The 26,148-nt window shown below is 37.3% G+C and overlaps 1 protein-coding gene across 2 annotated transcripts; it reads right to left on the reverse strand.

The window, feature by feature from the left end:
* Positions 1–16,697: 16,697 nt before the first annotated feature.
* Positions 16,698–21,487, reverse strand: LOC138168423 (olfactory receptor 4Q2-like). Of its 2 annotated transcripts, XM_069097449.1 has the most exons (2): positions 20,591–21,487; positions 16,698–16,891 (listed from the first exon to the last, which is right to left on the reverse strand). In XM_069097449.1, the coding sequence occupies exons 1-2, from the start codon at positions 21,485–21,487 to the stop codon at positions 16,817–16,819; spliced, it is 972 nt and encodes a 323-aa protein (XP_068953550.1). In that variant the 3' UTR covers positions 16,698–16,816. The 2 variants fall into 2 exon arrangements, with proteins under 2 accessions (XP_068953550.1, XP_068953551.1); XM_069097450.1 differs by lacking the exon at positions 16,698–16,891 and having other exon boundaries at positions 20,573–21,487.
* Between the last annotated feature and the right edge of the window lie 4,661 nt (positions 21,488–26,148).

The raw sequence follows: 26,148 nt of genomic DNA on the forward strand, positions 1-26,148 counted from the left end.
GATACTTATGAATTTTAAACAGTCCTCATTGTCCAGTGTTATTCCTCCTGCGCCTTCATCAGTGATTCTTACTATCCAAGACACTAAAGACTCCCCCATTCTTTGGGTAAATCTACTCAATATATCAGTGATCTCCTGTTGAGTGAAATCCTCAATTATCTCCCTGGACTCTGTTTTGCCTCGGTGGTTCTCCTGCCTTCTTCTTCGTATGGGGAGAGCTTCTACATTAGGAGACTCCTCATCTAACCTTGTTCCATTCTCCTCACACACATTCTCCTGGAAGCTGTCAGGGCAACTCTGCCCAGCCTGTACAAAAGCTGCATGCACATTCCTTCTGCTCGTTTTTTGCTTCCTTTTAGCTACATGAACAGTAGCTTGCTCCTGGACCACATGGGTCCCTCCAGTTTGCTCTTCTGAGTACTGTGACACAGAAGAATCCTCAGGCAAACCAGCTGACTCCCTAGCCATCCTAGCTCTTTCCTTCAGCAGCTTATCCCTACTTTTACACATAAGGCGATAACTTGTTAGCAACACCCAGCCTCTCCTGCACACTCCTGCCAGTTCTTTGCCTGGTTCTATGGGTATTGCTTTCAAACATCTTTCCAAATCTCCAGGTTCTCCCTCTTTTAGCCTTGGTTCCCAGTTTTCACAGGGCCCTGTGCTTTTAGCCCATTCTCTGGCTAGAGAGGAATAAGGCAAATCCTCCCATCCTGGAATAGCCATTTCTCCCTCTAAAGCCCCACTGCCTCCAAATAGAGGCCTGACATTTTGTGATCCCATCCTCGTCGCCAAATGTATCAGCAATGCCATATTCACAATGCCTATAGAGATTACAAATATGCTGATATAATTATCCATCACAAAATACGTCAGGTTTGCCATTTGGGGAAATAAACTAGAAAATTTATTAAGATACCGAAAGACTGAGTCCCAAAACCAGAAAGTGAAAGCCATCAGAGTAGTTATGATATTGGCACAGGTAGATAAAGTAGAAAGCACCCACATTTTCAAGCCTTTAAAACAGAACAGGCTACCTCAGGTAAAGGTCCTCCTCTCCCCACTCACAGCAACCACCCAGCGCCCTGGAAGCACCGCTCCCAGCAGCTCCGGCCCCTGGCAGTGCTCAGCCGGAGTCCTAACTCAAAAAAAAAAAAAGAAACCCCCCCCAACGCCCAACCCAGGACCCGTTGGCCGGCTTTTTTTTTTTTTCTTGCTCTGCTATGTCAGCACGTCCATGGGGCATGGGAGATCTTTAAATCCCATAACCCTTACAGACTGTAATGGGATAAAAGGAAAGGATGAAACAGAAAAAGGTAAATTATGCCATATGAAGTGGCAAAAAAATCACACTATAGTAGAGGGGAAGGAAAGAGGGAGAGGAACATCATTTGATCATTATTCTCACTGGTTCTGGTTTCAAAGAGGGATCAACATAATCAGTTGAGTTTAAGATTCTAATGTGAAAAGAAACAAAAACTCATTAGATAGAGGGAAAGGAGGGAGAGAAAGGAGCACTGTATGAAATTTACTCTCATTGGTTTTGGGTCAAAGAGGGAATAACATACTCTGATAAGTATAAAAATCTATTGTGTCCTATAGGCAGTAGGAGAGTAAGGGAGGGATAAAAAAGGAGGGATTAGAGAGGAGGGCAATAGTATTAAGGGGAGAAGGTAGGTAAAGAAGGGGGGTTGTCACCAGGTGGGAACACTGAGGGAGGTGGTGATCAAAATGAAAGCCCTTAAGGAGGGGGAAGGGAGAAATGAGAAACAAAAACATAAGCAGGGGAGGGAATAGGATGGAGAGGAAGAGATAGACAATCATCATTACTGTGAATGTAAATGGGATGAACTCTCTCATAAAACAGAGGTGGATAGCAGAATGGATTAAAAACCAGAATCCTACAATATGCTGTCTACAAGAAACACATTTGAAACAAATGGATACCCACAGGGTAAAGGTAAAAGGCTGGAGTAGAATATATTATGCCTCAGCTAAAGTTAAAAAAAAAAAGCAGGGGTAGCAATCCTTATCTCAGATAAAGCAAAAACAAAAATAGATCTAATTAAAAGAGATAAGGAAGGAAACTATATCCTATTAAAAGGCACCATTGAGAATGAAGCAATATCATTACTTAACAAATATGCACCAAGTGGTATAGCATCCAAATTCCTAGAGGAGAAGTTTAGGGAATTAGAAATTTCATAGCATATAGAATTAGAAATACATAGCAAAACTATACTAGTGGGGTAAATTAATCTTCCCCTTTATGAACTTGATAAATCTAACCTCAAACTAAATAAGAAAGAAGTTAAGGAAGTGAATAGACTTTTAGAGAGATTAGATATGATAGGTCTCTGGAGAAAACTGAATGGGTATAAAAAGGAATATACTTTCTTCTCAGCAGTTTATGGCACATACTCAAAAAATCAACCGTGTTCTATCTAGGGCATAGAAACCTCACAATTCAGTGCAGAAAGGCAGACATATTAAATGCATCACTCACAGATCATGATGCAATAAAAATTATATGCAATAAAGGGCCATGGATAGATAGACTAAAAACTAATTTGAAATTGAAAAATTTATTCCAAAAGAATGAGTGGGTCAAACAAGAAATTATGGAAACAATCAGTAATTTCATTCAAGAGAATGATAATAATGAGACAATATACCAAAATTTGTGGGATACATTAAAGTCAGTTCTGAGGGGAAGTTTTATTATTTTTTTCAAGAAAATTCTGTTTATAAATAATGTATATTTTATTTTGCCTTTCAGTATCTCATTAACCAGTATCAATTTAATAGCCAAAATGTACTTGTAAACAGAATTTTGGCTATTAGTGTAGAATTAATCAGTAGCCATTTATTCCATGAACATAGTAGAAAGAGCTCTTGGCCAAGAGTCAGGAAGATTCATCTTCCCAAGTTCAAATCTGGCCTCAGACACTTATTTACTGTGTGAGCAGGGCAAGTCATTTAACCCTGTTTGCCTTCAGCTTCCTCATGTGTAAAAATGATTTGGAGAAGGAAATGGCAAACCACTTTAGTATCCTTGCCAAGAAAATCCCAAATGGGGTCATGGAGTTGAATGTGACTAAAAAATGACTGAACAGTATTTGTTCCATCTCCATCACTATCCTTAGATTATAATGCACATTCCCTTTCCATAAGAAGCATATAGCGCAATGGTGAAGGGAAAGCATATCCACTTACATAGAATATATTATGTGTCAAGTACTGTACTAAGTGCTTTTACTAATATCATTACATTTGATCCTCCCAGCAGTCCCGTGAAGTATATGCTATCATTATTGCGATTATACAGTTGAAGAAACTGAGACAAATGTATTTTAAGTCACTTGTCTAGGATAAACGTCTGAAGTCTAATTTGAACGTGGATCTTCCTGACTCTCAGCCCAGTGCATTTTTTAAATGCTTTATTAACTTCTGATTTGCATCATTCTTTTCTGCCCGATTTCAAGTTACAAATTATCTCCCCATGTTTCCCCTACCCACCGCCCCAAAATAGCAGTCACACAGGATATCCCCTCCTCCAATCTGCTCTCTCCCATATTTTCTCCCATATCCCTTTCAATTTTTCCAGTGGATCTCTATGCCTCAATACCTGTATATCTTATTTCCCAATTACATGTAAAATAGTATTAATAATAGGATACACACACACACATATATTTGAATATTTAATTTTAAAACTTTGAATTCCAGATTCATTTCCTTCCTTCCTTGTCACCCACACTTACTGGGAAGATAAGCAGTTCAGTATAGGTTGTACATGTGTGGCTAATGCAAAACAACAACATAGTAGATATATTGCAAAAGACTGACTGTATTTCTCTCCCTCCTATCCCACCTCCTACTTGTTCTATTCTCTACTTTTATCCCATCCCTTTTCAAAAGTGGGTGCTTCCAACTTCCCTCCCCCCACCCTGCCCCCCCTTCCATCATCCCCCCTCTCAGCTACTTCCCCCCTACTCTCCTGGAGGGTGATATACCCTATTTAATATGTATTTCATTCCCTCCTCAAGCCAAATTCAATGTAAATAAGGTTTACCCTTTCCCTTTTTCCTTCCTATTCTTCCCCTCCATTGTAACCATTTCCCCTTGCCTCTTCTGTATGAGATAGTTTACCCAATTTGTCTCTCCCCATCTCCTCTCATTAAATTCCTCTCTCACCTCTTAATTTTACCTTTTAAGTATCATTCCTTCCTGTTAAATTGGTCCTGTGCCCTCTGTATATGCATACCTGTAAACATATATACACACATTCACATATGTATTCATATGCCCATATACCCTCATATGTACACATTATATATATAGATAGATAGATAGATAGATAGATAGATAGATAGATAGATAGATATATTTCTATTGCCTTTAAATACTGAGAAATGTTTCATAAGTTACAATTATTGTTTTTCCATGTAGGAATGTTAATAGTTCAACTTTGATAAGTTCCTTATGATTTCTTTTCCCTGTTTACCTTCTCATGCTTCTCTTGCTTCTTGTATCTGAATGTCAGATTTTCTATTCAACTCTGGTTTTTTCAGCAAGAATGCTTGAAAGTCCTCTATTCCACTGAATGACCATATTTTCCCCTGAAACATGATAATCAGTTTTGCTGGGTAGTTGACTCTTGGTTTTAATCCCAGCTCCTTTGACCTCCGGAATATTATATTCCAAGCCCTTCGATCCCTCAGTGTAGAAGCTAACAGATCCTGGGTTATCCTGATTGTGTTTCCACAATATTCAAATTGTTTCTTCCTGGCTGCTTGTAATATTCTCTCCTTAATCTGGGAATTCTGGAACCTGGCTATAATATTCCTAGGAGTTTTCTTTTTGGGATCTTTTTCAGGAGGTGATTGGTGGATTCTTTCAACCTCTATTTTGCCCTCTGGTTCTAATATATCAAGGCAGTTTTCTTTGAGAACTTCCTGGAGGATGATTTCTAGGTTCTTACTTTGATCATGGCTTTCAGGTAGTCCAATAATTTTTAAATTGTCTCTCCTGGATCTATTTTACAGGTCAGTGGTTTTTCCCATGAGATATTTCACATTGCCTTCTAATCTTTCTTTTGTTTGGATCTGTTTAACAGCATCTTGATTTCTCATAAAGTCATTAGCTTCCATTTGCTCCAATCTAATTCTGAAGCAATGGTTCTCCTCAGTGAGCTCTTGAGATTCTTTTTCCATGTGACAAATTCAGCTTTTTAAGGCATTCTTCTCCTCATTGCCTTTTTGAGCCTCTTTTGCCATACGAGTCAGTCTGTTTTTTAAGCTGTTATTTTCCTCAGTCAGGGTATTGACGCTCCTTTCATAATTTTCCTGCATTGTTTTAATTTCTTTTCCCAATTTTTCCTCCACTTCTCTTATCTGCTTCTTAAGGTCCACTATGGCCTGTAACCAGCTTGTATTTTCCTTTCAATCTTTTGGTGCAGGAGTTCTGACTTCACTGTCTTCCTCCTGTTCCATGCTTTGCTGCTTTGTGTCCCCAAAATAGGAGTCTAATGTTGGAATCTTCTGTCTGCTTTGTTTCCTTTGCCTGGTCATGTTGCCCCCCAGTCACTTGACCCTTGGGCTTTTTTCCAGAGTAGGATTCTGCCACCAGACAGGGGAGCTTTCATCCCAAATTGCTGGGGTTTTCTCAGCTGCTGGAGTTATTAGATGGGTGCCCTCTCGGTCTCCACTTGCTCTGGCAAGCTGGACACACACCGCAGGACCTCCACCATAGACTGCAATCCATATCCAAGCAGGTTAACACAAGAGTCATTACCCCTCAGACTGGTGCTTGGTCCCCCTACACTCTGCAGGCCAGGAGCTGAACTTGCCACGTGGTGCTGGCTGGCTGTGCTGGGGTCTCAGTGGCTTCTTGCCCCATGGGCAAAAGCCACTCACTCCCACTTACTGGGTCCCAAAGTCCAGACTGCACTGACCTCTCACCTTGTCCTTTGCATCTATGTGTTGATAAATCTGGAAATGGCCACAGGTGCTGCTCATCTGGAGTTCCTCAGCTGAATGGCTGGTCATGCCTGCCCTGGGTCTCAGGCATGGGGCTGGGCTCCTCTCCCAGAGCACTGTGCTGGATTCCTACTGTCCTGCTGGGCTGTCCTCAGTGGGAGGTTAGCTGCTCTGTGTCATTTTGTGGGTTCTGCAGCTCCAAAGTTTGTTTAGAGTTCCCTTTTTACATGGATTGGGGAAGGTGGAAGCCAGGGCCTTGGGGAGGTCATGCTTCTACTCCACCATCCTCTTAGGGGAAATTTTATATGCCTGAGTGCATACATGAATAAATTAGAGAAAAGATAGGTCAATGAATTGGGAATGCAATTGAAAAACCTAGAAAAAGAACAAATTGAAAATCCCTAATTAAATACTAACTTAGAAATATTGAAAACCAATGGAGAAATTAATAAAATTGAAATTAAGAAAACTATTTAATTAATAAATAAACTAAGAGCTAGTTTTATGAAAAAAAAAACAATAAAATTGATAGACCCTTAGTCAATATGATAAAAAAAGAAAAAAACCAAATTATGAGTATCAAAAATGAAAAGTGTAAATGTACCTCCAATGAATAGGAAATCAATGCAATAATTAGGAATAATTTTCCCAACTGTATGCTCATAAATTTGACAATCTTAGTGAAATGTATGAATATTTACAAAAATACAAGTTGCTCAGATTAACTGAAGAGGGAGTAAATTACTTAACCTCATCTCAGAAAAAGAATTCAAACAAGCCATCAGTGAACTCCCTAGGAAATAAATCTCCAGAGCCAGATGTATTTACCAGTAAATTTTATCAAACATTTAAAGAACAACTGATTCGAATACTCTACAAACTATATGGGAAAATTACTGAAAAAGTATTCCTACCAAATTCTTTTTATGACCCAAATATGGTACTGATACCTAAATCAGGAAGAGATCAAACAGAGAAAGAAAGTTATAGATGAAGTTCCCTCATGAATATAGATGCAAAAATTTTATAGAAAATATTAGCTAAAATACTACAGCAACTTATCACAAGAATAATACAATTTTATCAGGTAGGATTTATTCCAGGAATGCAAGGATGATTTAATATTAGGAAAACCACAAGTATAATTGATAATAACAACAATAAAACTAGCAGAAACCACATGATTATCTCAGTAGATGCAGAAAAGTCTTTTGACAAAATACAACATCCATTCCTATTAAAAACACTAGAAAGTATAGGAATAAATGGAGCTTTCCTTAAAATAATAAGTAGCATCTATTTAAAACCATCAGCAAATATTATATGTAGTGGAGACAAACTAGAAGCATTTCCCATAAGATCAAGAGTGAAACAAGGGTGTGCACTATCACCCCTCTTATTCAATCTGGTACTAGAAATGTTAGCTGTAGCAATTAAAGAAGAAAAAGAAATCAAAGGAATCAAATTAGACAAAGAAGAGACCAAGCTATCACTCTTTGCAGATGATATGATGATATATTTAGAGAATCCTGGAGAATCAAGTAAAAAACTACTTGAGATAATAAATAAATTTGGCATAGTAGCAGGATACAAAATAAACCCATATAAATCCTCGGCATTCCTGTATATTTCTAAAGAAATTCAACAGCAAGAGATAGAAAGAGAAATCTCATTTAAATTTACTGCAGACATTATAAAACACTTGGGAATCTACCTACCAAATGAACCCAGGTCTTAAACTATCACAACTACAAAACACTTATCACACAAATAAAGTCAGATCTAACTAATTGGAAAAAAATATCAATTACTCATGGCTGGATTGAGCTAATATAATAAAAATGACAATTTTAACCAAATTAAATTATATATTTGGTGCCACACCAATCAATTTATCAAAAAACTACTCTATAGAGCTAGAAAAATTAGTAACAAAATTCATTTGGAAGAACTGATGGTACAGAATATCAAGGGAATTAATGAAAAGAAGTACTAGGGAAGGTGGCCTACCTATACCAGATTTTAATCTGTACTATAAAGCAGCATTCATCAAAACTACTTAGCACTGGCTGAGGAATAGAGTAGTGGATAAATGGAATAGATTGGGCACACAAGACTCAGCAATCAATGACTATAACAATCTATTGTTTGATAAACCCAAAGACTCCAGTTTTGGGGATAAGAATGCATTATTTGACAAAAACTGCTGGGAAAACTGGAACATAATATGGCAGAACCTGGGCATAGACCATTATCTAACACCATATACCAAAATCATTTCTGAATGGGTGCATGATCTAGGTATAAAGGTTGATACTGTAAGCAACCTGGGAAAGCAGGGAATAGTTTACCTGTCAGATTTGTGGAGAGGGAAAGACTTTATGACAAAACAAGAATTAGAGAGCATCATAAAATGCAAAATGGATAACTTTGATTACATTAAATTGAAAAGTTTCTGTACAAACAAAGTCAATGTAACCAAGATTAAGAGGGAGGTGGGAAATTTGGTAAGACTTTTTACATCCTATGTCTCTGATAAAGGACTCATTTCTAAAATGTACAGATAATTGAGTTAAATCTATAAGAATACAAATCATTCTCCAATTGATAAATGGTCAAAGGATATGAACAGGCAGTTTTCAGAGAAAGAATTTAAAGATATCTATAAGCATATGATGAAATGCTCTAAATCACTGCTGATTAGAGAAATGCAAATCAAAACAACTCTGAGGTATCACATCTCAGCAGTCATATTGGCTAAGATGACAAAACAGGAAAACCATAATTGCTGCAGAGGATGTGGGCAAATTGGAACACTAATGCATTGCTGGTGGAGTTGTGAACTGATCCAGTCTTTCTGGAGAGCAATCTGGAATTATGCCCAAATGGATATAAATAATTTCATATCCTTTGACCCAGCAATACCTCTTTAGGGTTTTATCCTAAAGAGATCATGAAGTGGGAGGAAGATCCATATGTACAAAAATAATTATAGCAGCTCTTTTTGTGGTGGCAAAGTATTGGAAATTAAAGGGGAGCCCATCAACTGGGGAATGGCTGAACAAGTTGTGGTATATGCATGTAATGGAATACTATTGTGGTATAAGAAACAAAGAGCAGATGAACTTCATATTTACCTAGAGAGTCTTATATGAACTGATGCTGAGTGAAAAGAGTAGAACCAGGAGAAGTTTTTTTTTTTTTAAGCCATCAGGGTTAAGTAACTTGCTCAAGCTTACATGGCCAGTTATTTCTGGGTGTGGTGCTGAGTATCTGAGCCTGGATTTGATACAGGTCATCCTGACACTGGAGCGGTGCTCTTACCCGCTGACCCACCTGGCTGCCCCTAAACAATTGGGGTTAAGTAACTTGCTCAAGGTTACACAGCCAGGTGTTTCTGGGTAAACCAGGAGAAGTTTGTACACAATTACAGACATAACATATGTGTGATGACCAACTATGATAGACTGGACTCTTCTCAGTAATGCAGTGATATAAGTCAATCCCAAAAGACTCATGATGGAGAGAGATGTCTACATCCAGAGAAAGAACTAGAAAGAACTGAATTTGAATCCAGATTGAAGCACACACACACCTCCCTCCCTCTCTCTCTCTCTCTCTCTCTCTCTCTCTCTCTCTCTCTCTCTCTCTCTCTCTCACACACACACACACACACACACACACACACACACCAAACTTGGCTTTCTGACTAAATTGGGCTACTTGCTATTGTCTGAATTTTGCATTCCTTTTCCCATCAAACTTATAGAGTTTTTACTCTAGGAATAAAATGGCTCTCCTCTTACCTCTGACTCTTAGAGTCCTTGGCTTTGTTCAAGGTTCAGCTCAGGTAACACTGCCTAAGTGTGACCTTTCCTAATTCCTCTGGTTGTAAGTGATGAAAGTGATATTTCCCTGCATTATATTTACATTATATTTACTTTTCTGCCTATTTCTTCCATTGCATACCCTTAAGAAAATGGAAGTTCCCTGAGGACAAGAGGTGCTTAATTTTTTTCTTTGTAACTCAGCACCTATCCTGGTGCCTTGGTATATAGTGCATTTCATATGTTTATTTATTTGAGGAAACTCTGTTCCAGAGAAAGGAAATGACTTAGCTATGGTGACATAGCTAGTAAGAATGGGAAGAAGGATTTGAACCCAGACCTTGTAATTCCATGTCCTAGGCTTTTCCCACTATACCCTGTTCTCTGATTGAGGGAAAGATGCTATTTCACTGATTATGTAACATAAATTCATAGAATACTTGGCAAACATTCAAAACGTTTTGTATTACAGAGATCTCAGTCATTGGAAAACTAATATGTATATGAGGAAAGGCTGTGCCTTTAACAACTGGCTCTCAAAATTTTTTAAAGCTTATTTTGAATTGTTAATATTTTCTCCATTACTTTCCTAAGTTTAGATAATAAATAAAACCCTGGTTTGTATATTTTACTTATTTCTAAAGCATAAATGAAAATTAACAAACAGCTTCTCCTAATGAATTGAAGCTGGCTCCAGCACAATTTTTCACTCTATTTTTTTCAACTCTGAAACCTAAAGGTCATTATTTTATCAGTTTCTTGATCATATAGGGAGAAGGTATGTTCAGGGGAATATCAAAACATGTTTTGAATCTCTATAATTTTCAGAGCAAGTGCTCATCTAGAGGAAAATATAATTTTTATATTGTCATTTGTGTAGAGTCAAATAGCATTTATTAGGCATTTACCCTGTGCCAGGCACTATACTAAGTGCTAGAGATATAATAAAAGGCAAAAACAATTTTCCTGTCTTCAAGGAGCTCATATTCTAATGTCAGAGGCAACATACAAAAATGTTTACATAAAATATATACATTGTAAATTCAAGGCAATTTCAGAGGTAGAATATTACTAGTGGTGGGGGAGAGCAAGGGGAGAACCTGAAAAGACTTCCTGCAGAACATCGGATTTGAGCTGAACCTTGAAAGAAGTCAGGCATGCCAGGATGTGGAGATGAGGATGGAGACCTAGGAGTCATCCTATGAAAAGATAAATTCATCATCTTCAATCTCATGACTCTTCTGTTCACTCAAGCCTTGATTGACACCATCTTCTCCTTTCCCCTCTTATAGGAGGGCTGGAGGATAGAGTACCAAATTCCTCCCAAAGACTTCCTTTATAGAGGGAAGAAACTGGATTTTGGGTTCACTCCACTCTGCATCTGCTGCCTTTCCTGTTTTTGTTTGATTTTTTTTATTCCATAGAACAAGTGTGCCAGGCACACTTTGGTGGTTCCATCCTGTCTTTTTTTTTTTTTTTCCTCCTTCCCTTAAATTGTAAGGTCCTTGAGGGCAGGAACTATCTTTCTTTTAATTAATTATATCCCCAGCTATTAGCACAGTGCTAGGTGCATAGTAATTGCTTAATAAATATTTATTAGATTGGATTGGAGAGATGGGGGGCTGTATCTGAGGAAGAGAAAGGAAGTCAGTATTTCTGGAGATTAGATTACATGGTGTGGAGTAAAACATAAGAAGACTAGAACGATAGGAAGAGGTCTAATTCCAATGAGCTTTCAAGGCCAAACAGAGAATTTTATATTTGATTCTGGAGGAAATAGGAACCACTAGAGTTTATAAGGTAGGGGAGTGACCTGATTAGACTTGAGCTTTAGGAAAATCACTTTGGCAGCATAATGGATGATGTATTAAAGTACTAGAGTGATAGGAGACTAGAGGGAGGCTAATTAAAGGGCAATGTTATAGTCCAGATATGAAATTATGAGAGTCTGCACCATGGATGATGAGGGTTTGCACCAGGGTGGCAGCTAGGTAAGTGGCTATATACAAATAATATTGAGGAGATAGAAACAAAATGAAGGATCATAGATTAAGATCTGAATGGGACATCACCATCATTTTACAGATGAGAAATTGAAGGCTAAAATGGTTGTCATTTCCCAAGATCACACAGGTGGTGAGTGGCAGATAGGAGATATGAGTCCAGGTCCTCTGACTGAATACTTGGCATTCTTTCCATGTCATAGTGCCTCCTGTATTTGTGGATCTAGGAGCAAAGCAAAATTATATGAAATAAGGGACTCCAGAAAGGATTTTTAAAGTACCTATAGCAATACAAATATTTCTTGTCTTCCACATCTAAAATCTATAACAATAAATTGATTCCTCTAATGGCCATCTAAATGATTACTATTACATTTTTCATTCTTCTTTTGCTACAGTTTCCAATTCAGATGACTTTGCCTTCTTCCATTTTTGTAGTATCTCAGTTCCAGGTTCTTTGAGGCTCCTTCCTCTCTTTTATCTGCCACAATTGTTCTTGTTATTTTTGCCTGATCCCAGTTGATGCTTAGAACAGCCCATTCCACATATCTCCTGTTCTTTCCAGGTAAGTATTCCCTTCCCCAACTGTCTCCTTTATGTCCCTTCATGATTTCAAGAGAGACTATAATGCCTTTCTTCTAGAAATAGCTTTCTTCTGCAATCACTGTTTTCTCAGAAAAAGATTTTCTTAGTAACACTTAACTACTAAAATATAGTTCCTTCTTAAAGAACAGAAAATACCTGAACATTTATCTTCATTCTTCCCTCTGATCTCAAGCATCATTATGTCTGAATCAATATTATCCATATACTTCTCACCTCCGTTCATAGCTAGCTTACTGTCAATGTACTCTAGGGAAGGATATTCTGCTTCAATATTCCAAGCCAGCATTTCAAAAAAGCTTTAAAAACTTGGCTTACAGTCTTAACCACTAAGTTTAAATTTATTATTCTAATGTTTCTTAGGCAATGGATACAATAATTTTCTAGTCTCCAGATGTGCATGATTTTCCTGCAATGAAAGTTGCATTGTTTAGAACCATCTTTCCCAGGTTAAGTAGCTCTGCCTGTAGACATTTCTCTTTTTTCCCTTAAAAGTGATTTGTTGATGCTTAGAAAAAAGATCACTGGAATGGAGCCAAGATGGCAGATTAAAAGCACTATCTCCAATATCTGTAAAAAATGACTCTAAACAAATTTTAGACTTATAGAACCCACAAAGTGACAGAGAGAAACAAATCTCCTGCTGAAGGCAGCCTGGAAAGCCTACATGAAGGATCTATCAGCAAAACTCAGTATAATGCTTCAGGGGAAAATATGGTCATTCAATGAAATAGAGAACTTTCAGAAATTCTTGAAGAAAAAAATAGAGCTGAACAGATAATTTGACTTTCAAATGCAAGAACAAAGAGAATCATGAGAATATAAGCAGGAAAAAGAAATCATAAGGAACTTATTAAAGTTGAACTATTTACATTACTACATGGAAAAAAAGATAATTGTAACTCATGAGACTTTTCTCAGTATGAGGATAGTTGAAGGGAATATATATGTATATATATGTAAGGGTGTATGTGGGTATAAATATATTTGTGAGTGTGTGCATATGTGTGTACATGTATAAATAGAGGGCACAGGATGACTTGAATATGAAAGGATGATATCTAAAAAATAAAATTAAGAGGTGAGAGAGGAAAATATTTGGAGAAGGAGGAAGGGAGAGGTAGAATAGGGTAAATTATCTCATATAAAACAGACAAGAGAAAACTGTTACAATGGAGGGGAAGAGCAAGAATGTGACAGGGAATGGGTCAACCTTACTCTCATTGAATTTGGATTAAGGATGGAATAACATTCACACTCAATTGGGTATCTTACCCTACAGGAAAGTAGGGGGGAAGGGGATGAGAGGGAGGATGATAGAAGGGAGGGTAGATTGGGGGAGAGGGTACTTAGAAGCAAACACTTTTGAAAAGGGACAGGGTCAAAGTAGAAAACAGAATAAGTGGGGGGGCGGGATAGGATAGAGGGACATATAATTCACGATATAATTACTATGGAAACATTTTGTGTAATTACACATGTACAACCTATATTGAATTGCTTGTCTTCCTAGTGGTGGGGGGTGAGGAGAGAAGAAGGGAAAGAATTTGGAAATCAAAGTTTTAGAAACAAATGTTAAAAATTGTTTTTTACATGCAACTGGGAAATAAGATATACAGGCACTGGGGTATCGAAATCCATCTTGCCCTACTAGAAAGTTAGGGGGAGACAGGGGAGGATATAAGAAAGAACAGAGTGGGGGAAGGTGTATTCAGTAAGCTTGATATCTTTGGGTGAGGGGTAGGGGAAATATGGGGAGACAATTTGTAACTCAAAATCTTGTGGAAATGAATGTTGAAAGCTAAATATAAATAAATATGTTGAGGGGAAAACAGATCACTGTTATTTCCTAATACCACCCACCCCACCCAATATAACCATTTCTTATAACTGAGAAGTACAGTTAGATAAATAAAATATTGACCTATGTCATGTATGGAAAGGAATAAGAGGACCAGTTTTGTTGAAATATAGAATGCATAAAAGAGAATAATATTCATACTTTCTTGTCTACTTGAAAATGTAGGAAGGAGTCTAAGGGCTTTAGATTCCATATAAAGGAGTTCATTGTCAGGTAGTGTGATAGTAATGGAATATAAAGATTCCCCTGTATTGGCTTGGTTTTCAAATTGATTGTGTTAAAACCCAGAGTTTGTTAATCCCACCTGTGGGATGGACTTGTTGAAGTGAAAAGAGAGTCCTGAACTGGGAGGAGCTGGTGACGTAGATTTGGAGAGACAAGAGAGAGGCAGAAGAATTTTTTGGAAGCCGCACCTCGTGGAGGCAGAGAGAGACTGAGAGAATTGCTGGGGGTCACTTTGAATTGCCCTGGACCTGCCCCCTGAGCTGCCAAGGACTGAGGAGACATGCCTGTTTTGCTGGTACTTTGTCTGTCTATTTTGATGTTGTTTTGCCAGATTTGTCCACTGGTGAAAGACAGTCCTGTTGTTGAAGAAGTCCTGGAACCTGGCTTTTGGTTAAGAAGCCCTGAGACTGTCCTGCAGACAGAGAGTGAATACTGTCCACTGGTGAAGGACAGTGCTGTTGTTGCAGGGGTCTGGGAACCTTTCTGTTGGTTCAGAAGCCTGAAGAAGGATTTTCTTGTTGTATGTTTACAGAAATCCTGGGAGAGGGTTTTGCTAATGTTTTCAGGGGTTCTAGGACTGTTGTACAGACAGAGGATGAATTAATGAAGGGACTGGCAATGTATCTTGTGGCCTTGCTAAGCCTTGTCTCCCCAGGAACTAAGATTGCTGAGAACCTGCCTCTTGTCAAGATGAAGAAAAGACCTCCATTTGGGTATTAAGTGCTTTGCTTAAACTTGATGTAACTCTGGGGTAGATTCAATTGTGATCCAGGGGTGGGGAACTTTTGACCTTTTTGTGCTCTGTGATTGAACAAATGAAGGTACTTTACTTATGTTTGGAAACTAATCTCCATTTGAGAAGAGGGGTTTTGTGGTGGACTAAATGAAGGTACAGCCTAGGGGTGGAGTAGTATTTAGAACAGGTACTTTGTAATTGATTGAATGATTAGAAGGTCCTGGGGTGGGGTAGTACTTGGAGATTATTTAATCACACTTAGTAAATGCAGTATTTTGAATGATGTCATGTTTTGACCTTCTCTGTTCTTGGTTTGTCACTGAATAAAATGGAGAGCACCTATGCTGGTATTTTGAACCTTGGGAAGTTACCTTTCCTTGACATTACATTACAGGTAGAAATATAGCAAAAGGTATCTAACAAGGAGAGAGAAGGGGACAGGTGAAGTGATGTGAAGGTAGAATCCACAATTGATTATATATGAGAGGTGAGAAAAAGAGTAGAGTCAAGCATAACTTAAAAAACCTGAATGCCTTGAACCTTCTTCCCTGGGCCAACGGAAGGATTTCCAGAAACTTACTCCTCTGCCATATGTGATCTCTAACCTCTGGATCATTTTCCCCTGGATGCCATACATGCTTGAGGAAGAGTATATCTCATTCTTTTCTGGAGGTATGTTTTCTATGAATTATTCTTTAGTGTTATAATAGTAGAATGATATCCATTTCTAAGAGCTAATAAAGTCTGACTAACAATGAACCCATAATAATGGTGGCAAGAATACTGATGGAAGCTTGAAAGTTCTATAGAATTAGAAAAGACATACTTCAGACCCTACAATGCTATCCCAAGAGCCCTAAGGTAATATGGTACCCAAGCTCTTTGAACTGGATTCATCAGTTTAAGTAGCTTACATAGTCTCCTCAAAACAGGCATACACACATGTATAATATATACTACATATACATAATTAATAAGATCATTTTTAGGGCTTCACCTGTGTTTTAGGGAAGCCGGAACCAAAACTGGAATTAAGAGGGGTTTTTCCAATTGTGATTTTGAGGTGGCCACATTCATTAGATTATTTCTATATTTTTAAGGTTTTTGTTGTGTCTGTTTACCTTTTGCTAATAACAAAAAAGGAACTCAGAAAAAAGGATGAAGTACCAAGGCATTAAGATACAACCCAGCTGGCTAAGTCTTCAGAACAAGATATATCAAGAGGCAGTCTAGACAACTGGAGGCTATAATTTGTAAAAAAAAGTCTCTCTTCCTACACTTAACTCCTTAGTGCTTCTTACATTACTCACTAGGATCTGAGATTCATTGTAAGATGTTGGTACATGAAGAGGGGAGGGGAGCAGAGAGTATGGGGTGTGCTCGTAAATGTTTAACAACCAGTTCTGTGAAAAAATGCATGAATGACACACTTTAATTTCAGTCTGAATTATCTGAATTCTTCATCACTTTTTAAATTTTTAAAGTTTGGAGTCTGGTGTCTAACTCAAATAGAAAACATCCCTTTGGGCAGTGCATTTACTTAAAAACCTGCAAACTAACATTGTGTTGTATTATATTTTTATTTATTTTCTTAAGCATTTCCCAAATAACATTTTCATTTTAGCCTGGCCACAAACAATTTTTTTTGAGTTCTTCATCTTGTCCTGGGCCCAAGTTTAACACCTTTGGACTCCAGACAATAATTAAAAAAAATCAAACTCCAACTTATGGCACTTACCAATGTCACAGGTTTAAAGGCACAAAAATTTAACAATCCTAAATTTTCAAACTAGCTCAGCACATCCCAGAGAATGTCACAGAAGTCAACAGATAGGGGAGTATATAAAGTATATAAAGGGAGTATATAAAGTATATAAAGGGAGTATATAAAGAAAGAACAGTATTAAATGTTATAGAGGAGTGAATGATCATTAGGACTAAGAAATCACAATTGAATCTAATGATTAAGAAGTTGTTGAGATAATAATTTAAATAATCTAATAGGGACAGAAACCATATTCCCAAGGTTGAAGAATAAGTGGAGGATCAGTAAGTGTAATCACTGAATGTAGACTATTTTTCTTTTTTTTAATTCTTTTTTTTTTTTTGCTTTTTGGAGGGCAATTGGGGTTAAGTGACTTACCCAAGGTCACACAGCTAGTTTGTGTGTGTGTGTGTGTGTGTGTGTGTGTGTGTGTGTGTGTGTTAAGTGTCTGAGGTCGGATCCGAACCCACGTCCTTCCTGACTCCAGGGCTGGTGCTCTATTCACTGTGCCACCTAATCGCCCTGACTATTTTTCTAAAACTGTGAAAGTAAAGAAGAGGCAAAAGGATAATACAGTAGTTTAAGGGCCCAACAGGGTCAAGAAAAAAATCTTTTTTTTTTTTTGCTTAATAAATAGGAAATGAGCATGTTTGTAGACTGGAGAAAATTAGTCAATATGAATGGAGGTTAATATATAAAAGGAGATTAATAATAAAAGAGGGGAGTTAGGTGTTTGATGGAGCAAATGTCTCTCCCAGAGACATTTGTCCTTCAAGTTTTCTTTCTAATTATAGAATAAGATATTTTCTTCCCCATTCCTCTTGCCCTCTTACCAACCTCCTACAAAGGAATCTCAGAACCTAGCCAATAAAGTTGGAAGCTTTGAGAATGAGGGTGGGAAGATCCATCTCTTGTAAGCTGTGCCCTACAGTCCCTTGTCTATCTCTTGCCATATCTTGCTCTACAGGCTAGGGCAGCTGTGTTTTATTTTTATGCTTCATGCTTTATCCTTCTCCTGAGTCTAGATATGAAAACTAGAAATCATATAAGTCAGAAATAGAACTCATAAAGCAAATAGTTTTGAGATTATTTAGCAATGAAGCATCTGACTTCTCTGAGAGGTAGATCTGAGTGCCTATAAGGATGAGTAGATTATATTTATGTTCTTAAAACATAAGGATGATTGCTTGTTCTACTTTCTTCTGACTGACTTTTTAACAAGGTGGTAATATAGGTCTAGATTTCTTGTCCATCTCAACTCACTATATTGTCTTTTCCATAATGTACATGTCTTCTGAAATCCCACTTCTTTCAAGAAGGTATCTGAGAAAATAGAGATGCTTGCTTCCTTTATGCTCAATAAGGATAGAGGATTTCCAGTTCTTTTCTTTATTTTTTTTTAAAGCAATCGGGGTTAAGTAACTTGCTCAAGGTTACACAGCCAGTTATTTCTGGGTGTGGTGCTGAGTATCTGAGCCTGGATTTGATCCAGGTCATCCGGACACTGGAGCCGGTGCTCTTACTCGCTGAGCCACCTGGCCACCCCTAAGCAATTGGGGTTAAGTAACTTGCTCAAGGTTACACGGCCAGGTGTTTCTGGGTGGGTGATAAGTGTCTGAGCCCGGGATTTGATCTCCAGGTCTTCTCAACACTGGAGCCGGTGCTCTTACTCGCTGTGCTACCTGGTCGCCCCTCCAGTTCTTTTCTTTAACCCAATCATGCACTTAATTTGTCCTACTCCTATCCCTAATTAGTGTACACATTCCCGTAATCTTAAGATTTCAGTCTGTTCAATTTAATCTGATATATACATTAGTATCTCAATTAATGTAAATTGGTGGTAATGGTAAATTCCAAAAAGACAAAGATTTGGTTTATATACAGTGTGAGACACAGAACCAATGTCAACTAGGTTATCGGTAAATGATTTTTGATCATGAAAGTGATAGAAAAAATCTTAACTAGTTCACTCTCAATGATACCAAAAGTAGCCTTTGTTGTAATCTCTACAGCTCTGGAGGGACAGAAACTTCCACATTTCTCATGCTAATATTTTCTCCCTTGCAATTAATCTATATAATCACAACCATCACTAGCATCACCATTCATCAACACCAACACCATCAACATCATCAATTATTGTAGATTTATTATAGGGTAAACATAATATGTAGTAGAGCATGCAAGTCTATTGTCAGTGACCCCTAAAAACTTATATGTGAAAATGAAAACACCAACAAACATATATCAAGGTTTTTTTTTTTTAACCAAAAGAATATTACTCTAATTTAACTGGTATTTTTGTCACTGGTATAGTGGAGATAAGATATGTCATTACAGTTACCAATTTTATTCGGTGGGTAATATTAGAAATGAAAATCAAAAAAGGAAAGAAGACTTGGCTAATATGTGTTATGGTAAGCAGGATTTGGGGGTGGGGTTAGGAGAGGGAAAAAAAAAATGGAAGATATCAGGAACAGTCGGAACAGCAACCATTAAAGGGGATTGAAAGGAGTGGTGAAATGATTTGCTAAGAAATATACAGCCTTAGAAGAGGGAAGGCATGAACATGGATCTTTCTGAATCCAAGGGATTTTCTATCAACAAGACAAAATGAAATCTAAGAAGTTAGGTTATGGTGGTGAGAGGATGACGTGATCTGTGCTGTAAAGAATAGTGAAATGTTCACATACAACTATAAAAAAGGCAACTGGTGTCAGTGCATAGGGTCTAGAGTCAGGAAGAACTGAGTACAAATCTGACCTCAGAAACCAACTATGTGATCTTTAATGAGTCACTTAATGTCTATTTACCCCAGTTTACTCAACTCTAACATGTGAGTTAATAATAGCACCTACCTCACAGGGTTGTTCTGAGGATTAGAAAATTAACATTTGTTAAGCAGTTTGCACAGAGACATATAAATAACATTATATAAATATTATTATTACATAATCAGCTGATGAGAAATAGTCACAAAATGCTTTGAGAGTATAAAAGAGTCATGATAGGTTATTTTTGACTTAAGGAATTATAGAACATTTCATTGGAAAATTCAGCATTAGAGTTAGACCTTGAATGACACAAAGGACATCAACAAGTATAGCTGCAGTAGGAGAGCATTACTGATTCAGGAAACTGTGCACAGAAAAGGCAAAAGGAAATAAAGGAATGGCATATTTGGAGAAGAGTGATAGTTTGGCTGGAGGCTGAGGGGACATAAAGGGAATAAAACAGTGATGAGTAGGTTTGTCTTTTAACTTCAAGCTAGGTCTTGGCTTTGGTAGGCAATGGGTAAACCTGGAGTGTTTTTTGAGTAACATAATGATTAGAACTTTGCATGAAAAAGACACAACAGGTGACAGAATGACAATTTGTGAAAGACAGTGGTAGGGACTAAATTCCACATTTAATTCTAACAGCAAAAGGCAGAGAACAATGTTGCAGGGAAATTAAATGATTAAGTTGCTATCTTGGTGTTCACTCCTAGAAGATTCAAAATTTGTACTCTCTGTGTTGGAGTTAGTATCCTCTAACCCCCATCTCTTTATGCCTCTGGCTTCCACTAGGTAACTCAACACTTGACCCAGACTTTCCTCATTGCTGACTTGACTTCTTTGTTCCTTAGGGTATAGATGAGTGGGTTCAACATGGGGGTGATGACATTGTAGGACACAGAAACTAACTTGTCCACAGAGAAGGTGGAGAAAGGCCGAGCATAAATGAAGATGCATGGCCCAAAAAAGAGCGTCACTACCATGAGGTGAGAGCCACAGGTGGAAAGTGCTTTGCTTCGTCCCTCCTTGGAACGTATCTTCACCAAGATGGCAGCATAAGAAGAAATTAAGACTACAAAACAACTGGTGGAGATCAAGCCACTGTTGGACACCATCAGCAATTCAATGACAAAGGTATCCGTGCAGGCAAGTTTGATGATTGGAGGGACATCACAGAAAAAGTTGTCTACCTGGTTTGGTCCGCAAAAAGGCAGGCGGACAGTCAGAATTGTCTGGACTGTAGAGTGCACAAAGCCACCCATCCAGGAAGCAATCACCAATACACAACATATACCCCGGTTCATAATGGTGGTATAGTGAAGAGGTCGACAGATAGCAACATAGCGATCATATGCCATAACTGTGAGCAAGAACATTTCAGCTGCACCAATGACATGCAAGAAAAAAAGCTGTACCATGCATTGTCCATAGGAGATTAGCTTCTTTTCTGCCAGGAAGTCGACTAGAAGTTTGGGAGTAGTCACCGATGAATAGCACAAATCCAGGAAGGAGAGGTTGCCAAGGAGGAAATACATTGGGGATGAATTTAGTCGGGCTTCAGAGGCCACTGTGACCATAATGAGTACATTGCCCACCCAAGTCAAAACGTAAAAGAAGAAGAACAAGACAAAGAGCCCTGCTTGTCCTATAGATGTCTGTGATAGTCCTGCTAGGACAAATTCTTTTACCACTGTTTGGTTTCCCTGCCCCATTATGGTTGGCTCCATCTGTATAGAAAAATATTAAAGACTAGGAATCAGAAACATGTAAGGAGAGTGAATAGGAAATATGTAGTCTAGAATCTGCAGTATCATCAGTGTCCTCATTTCTCCATGATGTCTACCATATACTTCCCCTTTCAGTATGTTATCCACAAGTAAAACACTGAGATAAGTGAAGTTTATATTGGGGTTCCCAGCCTCATAATCTGGGCACTTTTCTTGACTATAAAATAATATAAATATATGTATGTATTATATATAAATATATGTAATATAAAATAATAATAGTATATTGTAATAAGTGTAGCATATTATAATAAATATAATATATTAATATGATGCTATAATATAAGTATGATCTATAAGTATATAGTGTATTTTATAATGATATATTGATTATAGTCCATACTATATTATAGCTATTTCTACATTTCGTGATGTATAATATACAATATTATAATATACAGTATGATATAATATATAATACAAATATAATATACATTAGTATATTATAAATACAATAAGCATTATGTAAGTTTATACATGATACTAATGGACATTTATAGAGTACTTTAAATTTTCATTATGAGCATTTATTAGGTGCCTATCAGGTACTATTCCGGAGATTCAAACATACACCCCCCCCCCTACACACACACACAAATAACTTCTCTCATAAGAATACATTTATTCTGGGGAAACCTCATGTAAATATGGAATATAGGGAGATGGACAAGATGTGTCGTTTCATTGGATATAGGAAACACAAAGATGAAGAAAATCTCTTTGCAAATGCAGAGTGGCACCTCTGTAACTCATAGTCTCAGAGAATTGCCTAGAGCATTGAATGGCTGACTGATCTGCCTAGGGTAAGAGGCCAGCATGTGTCAGAGATGGGACTTGAACTAGGGCTTCCTGGCTGTGAGGTCCACTCTATATGCTATGCCATGCTAACTATATACAAATAAAAAATATATTTCTGAAGGGTTTAGAAAAGTACTATCTGTTGGAGGGGTCAACATAGATCTTGTATAGTAGGTAAGTACTTGAATTTAGTGTAGAGGGAAGCTAGGGATTCTAAGAAATATAGGACAGGATGGCGTGCTTTCCTAACCCTAAAGGATGACCACAAAGTTCAAAGTTACAAAGAAAGGAGATAGAATGTCAGGTATAGAGAATATTGAGTTTGGTTAGAATGTAGAGGCCATGAAAGAAGGTAAAGTGCAATAATCCTTGAAAGCGTGACTGGAACCAGATGGTCAAATGCCATGCAATATGAAATAGAGGGATGTGCTTTGAATACACGAGACAGCAGAGACTAGTGAAACTTCTTGAACAAGAGTGATGTGGGTCAATGCATACTACAAAAATGTCATTTGGCAGCTAAATATATGATGGATCAGATGGGAGCAAGGTTAGAAACAGAGAGGCCAATTTGGAGGTTATTCCAATAGTCCAGATAAGAGATAATGGGGCTTAAACTAGGATAGTAGTCACATGAGTGGAATGAAGGGAACAGATATGAGAAATGTTATAAAGATGCTTTCCATACATGATCTCATTTGATCATTCCATGGGTCCCCTCCCTATGGAGACTCCAGTGATTTCACTATTTCTTTCTATTCTCAAAAAAGTATTTGAAACATATTTTTACTAATGTGTAAAATAATATTGCTATTTCGGGAGGGGTTGCACTTTAACAGGGATCATGGTCTAAAGCTAAAAGAATAAACCTTTTGTGATAAAAAAAAATTGTCAGGCATCTGTGAACTGATGGGGACAGATTTGTCTCAATATAGCAAAAAATACTTTTCAGGGTCAAAACTCTGTCCTATAAGATGAGACTGGTCTAGTAATGTTAATTATTGACTGGAAATTTTTTTCAGAAAGCATTCATCCATGATGCTTTTCTTTTTTGATTTACAAAATTCACTTCATAAAACTTTTAGTAAGCATCTGCTAAGTACAAATACATGAGAAAAACTTACAAATGGCACAGTCTGTGTCCTGGTGGAGTTTTCAAATCTTATTATAGGAGGAGGTATGTTTAAAGAAATCTATGATACATGATAGTACATAAAAAGATATTAGAGAAGTATAAAACTAAGTGTTATGCCAAGTAAATGAAAGCAAAAGTTATTTGTGAGGAAAATAGGGAAGGCTTTATGTAACTGGTGGGATTTAAAAAGATATAAAAGATGGTTAGAAATTCAACCGCTGAAGAAGAAAAGAGAGAGCATTCTTGGAATAGAGAACAATGTAAGCAAATGTATGGAGGTGGGGGAAAAAAGGATATGTTTATGGGAGATAGAAATGTAAATAGAACTTTGGAAGTAGTAAAAAAAAGATAGTGGTACAAAAAAGATACAGTTGTGTCAAACTGTGGAGAACCTTGAACAACAGGAAAAAAGATTGATTTTTTTGGTACACAATAAGGAGTGATCAAAGGTTTTTGAGCATATAAGTAATATAAACAATTCTACTAATTATGATTATACTAATTTTGGAAGTATACACTCATGATAGAACTGAAGCCTCACTATGAGTCAATAATGCTAGTCCATAAATTTGCATTTCATCACCTCTATGTCACTCTCCTATGTCTGTGATCATCAAAATGTAACAGAGAATGAATGGTGTTTATACAAGTTTCTGAATAGATGAAGCTTGTAGTTGCTCCTGCAAGGGAGAAGGGAAATAAGATAAGAGGGAAGTAAGGGAGAGAAAGGAGTCAAGGATAAGACCTTCAGATGGGAGAGAGTGAGTGAATGGTGGGGCCATTGACAGAAATAATGAAGTCATGCTTAGGAGCACGTTTAGAGACAAAGATAAGCAACTAGATTTTAAACATGTTGAGTCTGAAGTCCTGGTAGAATGTCCAGGAGTCCTGGTGTAGATATATTTTATAGATGTCAAGTTGCAGGTTTGGATCTCAGAAGAGAGTTCAGGGTTGGAGATATAGAAAGGTATTGAAAGAGAAACAGGTTTTCAAGAAAGACTGTGTAAAGGGAGAAGAAAGAGAGCTAGGACAGAACTTCTGGTAACACCAATATTAAGTGGACAATAAGAAGATGCTATGAAGGAGGCAAAGAAGAAATGTTTACAAAGTACAACTTACTGCCATCTTGGTGGCACATTAGATGAAGTTCTGGAACTCAGAAAAGCCAAGTTCAAAACCAGTCTCAGACACTTGCCACTTTCATGAGCCAAAGCAAAACATAACTTGGATTCAGAAAAACTTGAGTTCAAGTCTAGCTTCATGACATTTTTTTAGCTGTAAGATCCTGGGCAAGCCACTTATACTCTGACTGCTATTGTATCTTTTTATTTAAAATAGACATATTAATTATGCCAACCATCCAGGGTTTTGTGAGAATAAAATGAGGTAATAGGTGTAAATCCCTTCACAAATCTTACAGTACTATACAAATGATAACTATTATTATTATTAAAGGTTGGAAGAGAAGGAAAGTATATTCTCTTTAAACCAAGTTAGGACAGTGTCCAATGCCACAGAGAAGTCATGAGGATGATAAATAGGGAGGAAAAAAATCACTGAATTGTACATTTAAGAAGTTGTTGATTTTTTATGAGGTGGGATTGTTGTGGTTCAGTTCTTCCATGAGTGTATACTTTCAAATTTAAGAGAATTCTTAAATGTCTTATTTTTGAGAGGTTTCTTCAGTCAAAACCATATAATGAATACCATTTCTATAGGTGTTTAAGGTTTTGTTTTTAACCCAATATTTCCAGGAGATAAGAAGTATAAGTATTTTTATTTCCATTATTCAGATGAGATAAATGAAGCTAAGACATTTACAATGAGTCACATAATTAAGTGTTCAATACAGGACTAGAACCCAGGTTGCAGAGCTATGGTAGGGCCGCTGATGGAAATAATGAAGTCATACTTCGGAGCATGTTTAGAGACAAAGATAAGCAACTAGATTTTAAACATGCTGAGTCTGAGGTTCTAGTGGGATAGGCAGGACTCCTAGTGTAGATATGTTCTGCAGAGCTATTGCACTTTCTGTAGTACATGCTGCCTTTTATATTTCCATTTAGGCCAATGTGCAATGGACCCTCCCAAGTCCTCTCTGTTTTGATTTTGATGTGAGGACCTACCCAAGGGTCTGGCTTCCTAGAGAGTGAATTATTCTGATGCATGTATTAGGCACCAAAGCTGTCAAAGCCCAGAGGTTCAGTTCTCTGACCCTTATGTGGCTCCCTTAATGGAAATAAAAGTGCAGAAAATATTTGATTTAACTTAAACCCCAGGACAGAAAGAAACTGTCTTGCTATAAAAAGAGTCTCACATAAAATCATTTTAGTTTGTCTCAGTTTGCATCATTCTGTATATAAACAACAGCTAGAAGTAGTTAGGGTGGGGAATAATGGTGATGACATGGTTCCCATCCTAATACATCCTGCTCATACTGATTGGAATCTGATTGGGCAGAGAAGTGGATGAATCAGTATGTTATGTTAGATAGATTGACTTCTGGACTTAAAATATTTGAATTCAATTCCCAACTCAACACTTAATAGTGATGTGACCATGTGTAGACACAACCTCTCTAAACACCAATTGCCTCATCTACAAAACAAGGAATTGATATCCATACCTACTTCACAGAATTGTTGTAATGTCT

The sequence above is a fragment of the Petaurus breviceps genome, unplaced genomic scaffold (genome assembly GCF_028583685.1).
Source record: "Petaurus breviceps papuanus isolate PSGF00001 unplaced genomic scaffold, PetGlider_PUasm1.0 37, whole genome shotgun sequence".
Classification (NCBI taxonomy): Eukaryota; Metazoa; Chordata; class Mammalia; order Diprotodontia; family Petauridae; genus Petaurus; species Petaurus breviceps.

Bases quoted from the DNA above. Each gene is read 5' to 3' on its own strand.
- LOC138168423 (XM_069097449.1), bottom strand. From the start codon at position 21,487: ATGGGGCAGGGAAACCAAACAGTGGTAAAAGAATTTGTCCTAGCAGGA. The intron at 16,892-20,590 runs GTCTGGGTCAAG...GCCCAGGACAAG, and splicing joins TCAAGTCAGCAATGAGGAAA to ATGAAGAACTCAAAAAAAAT.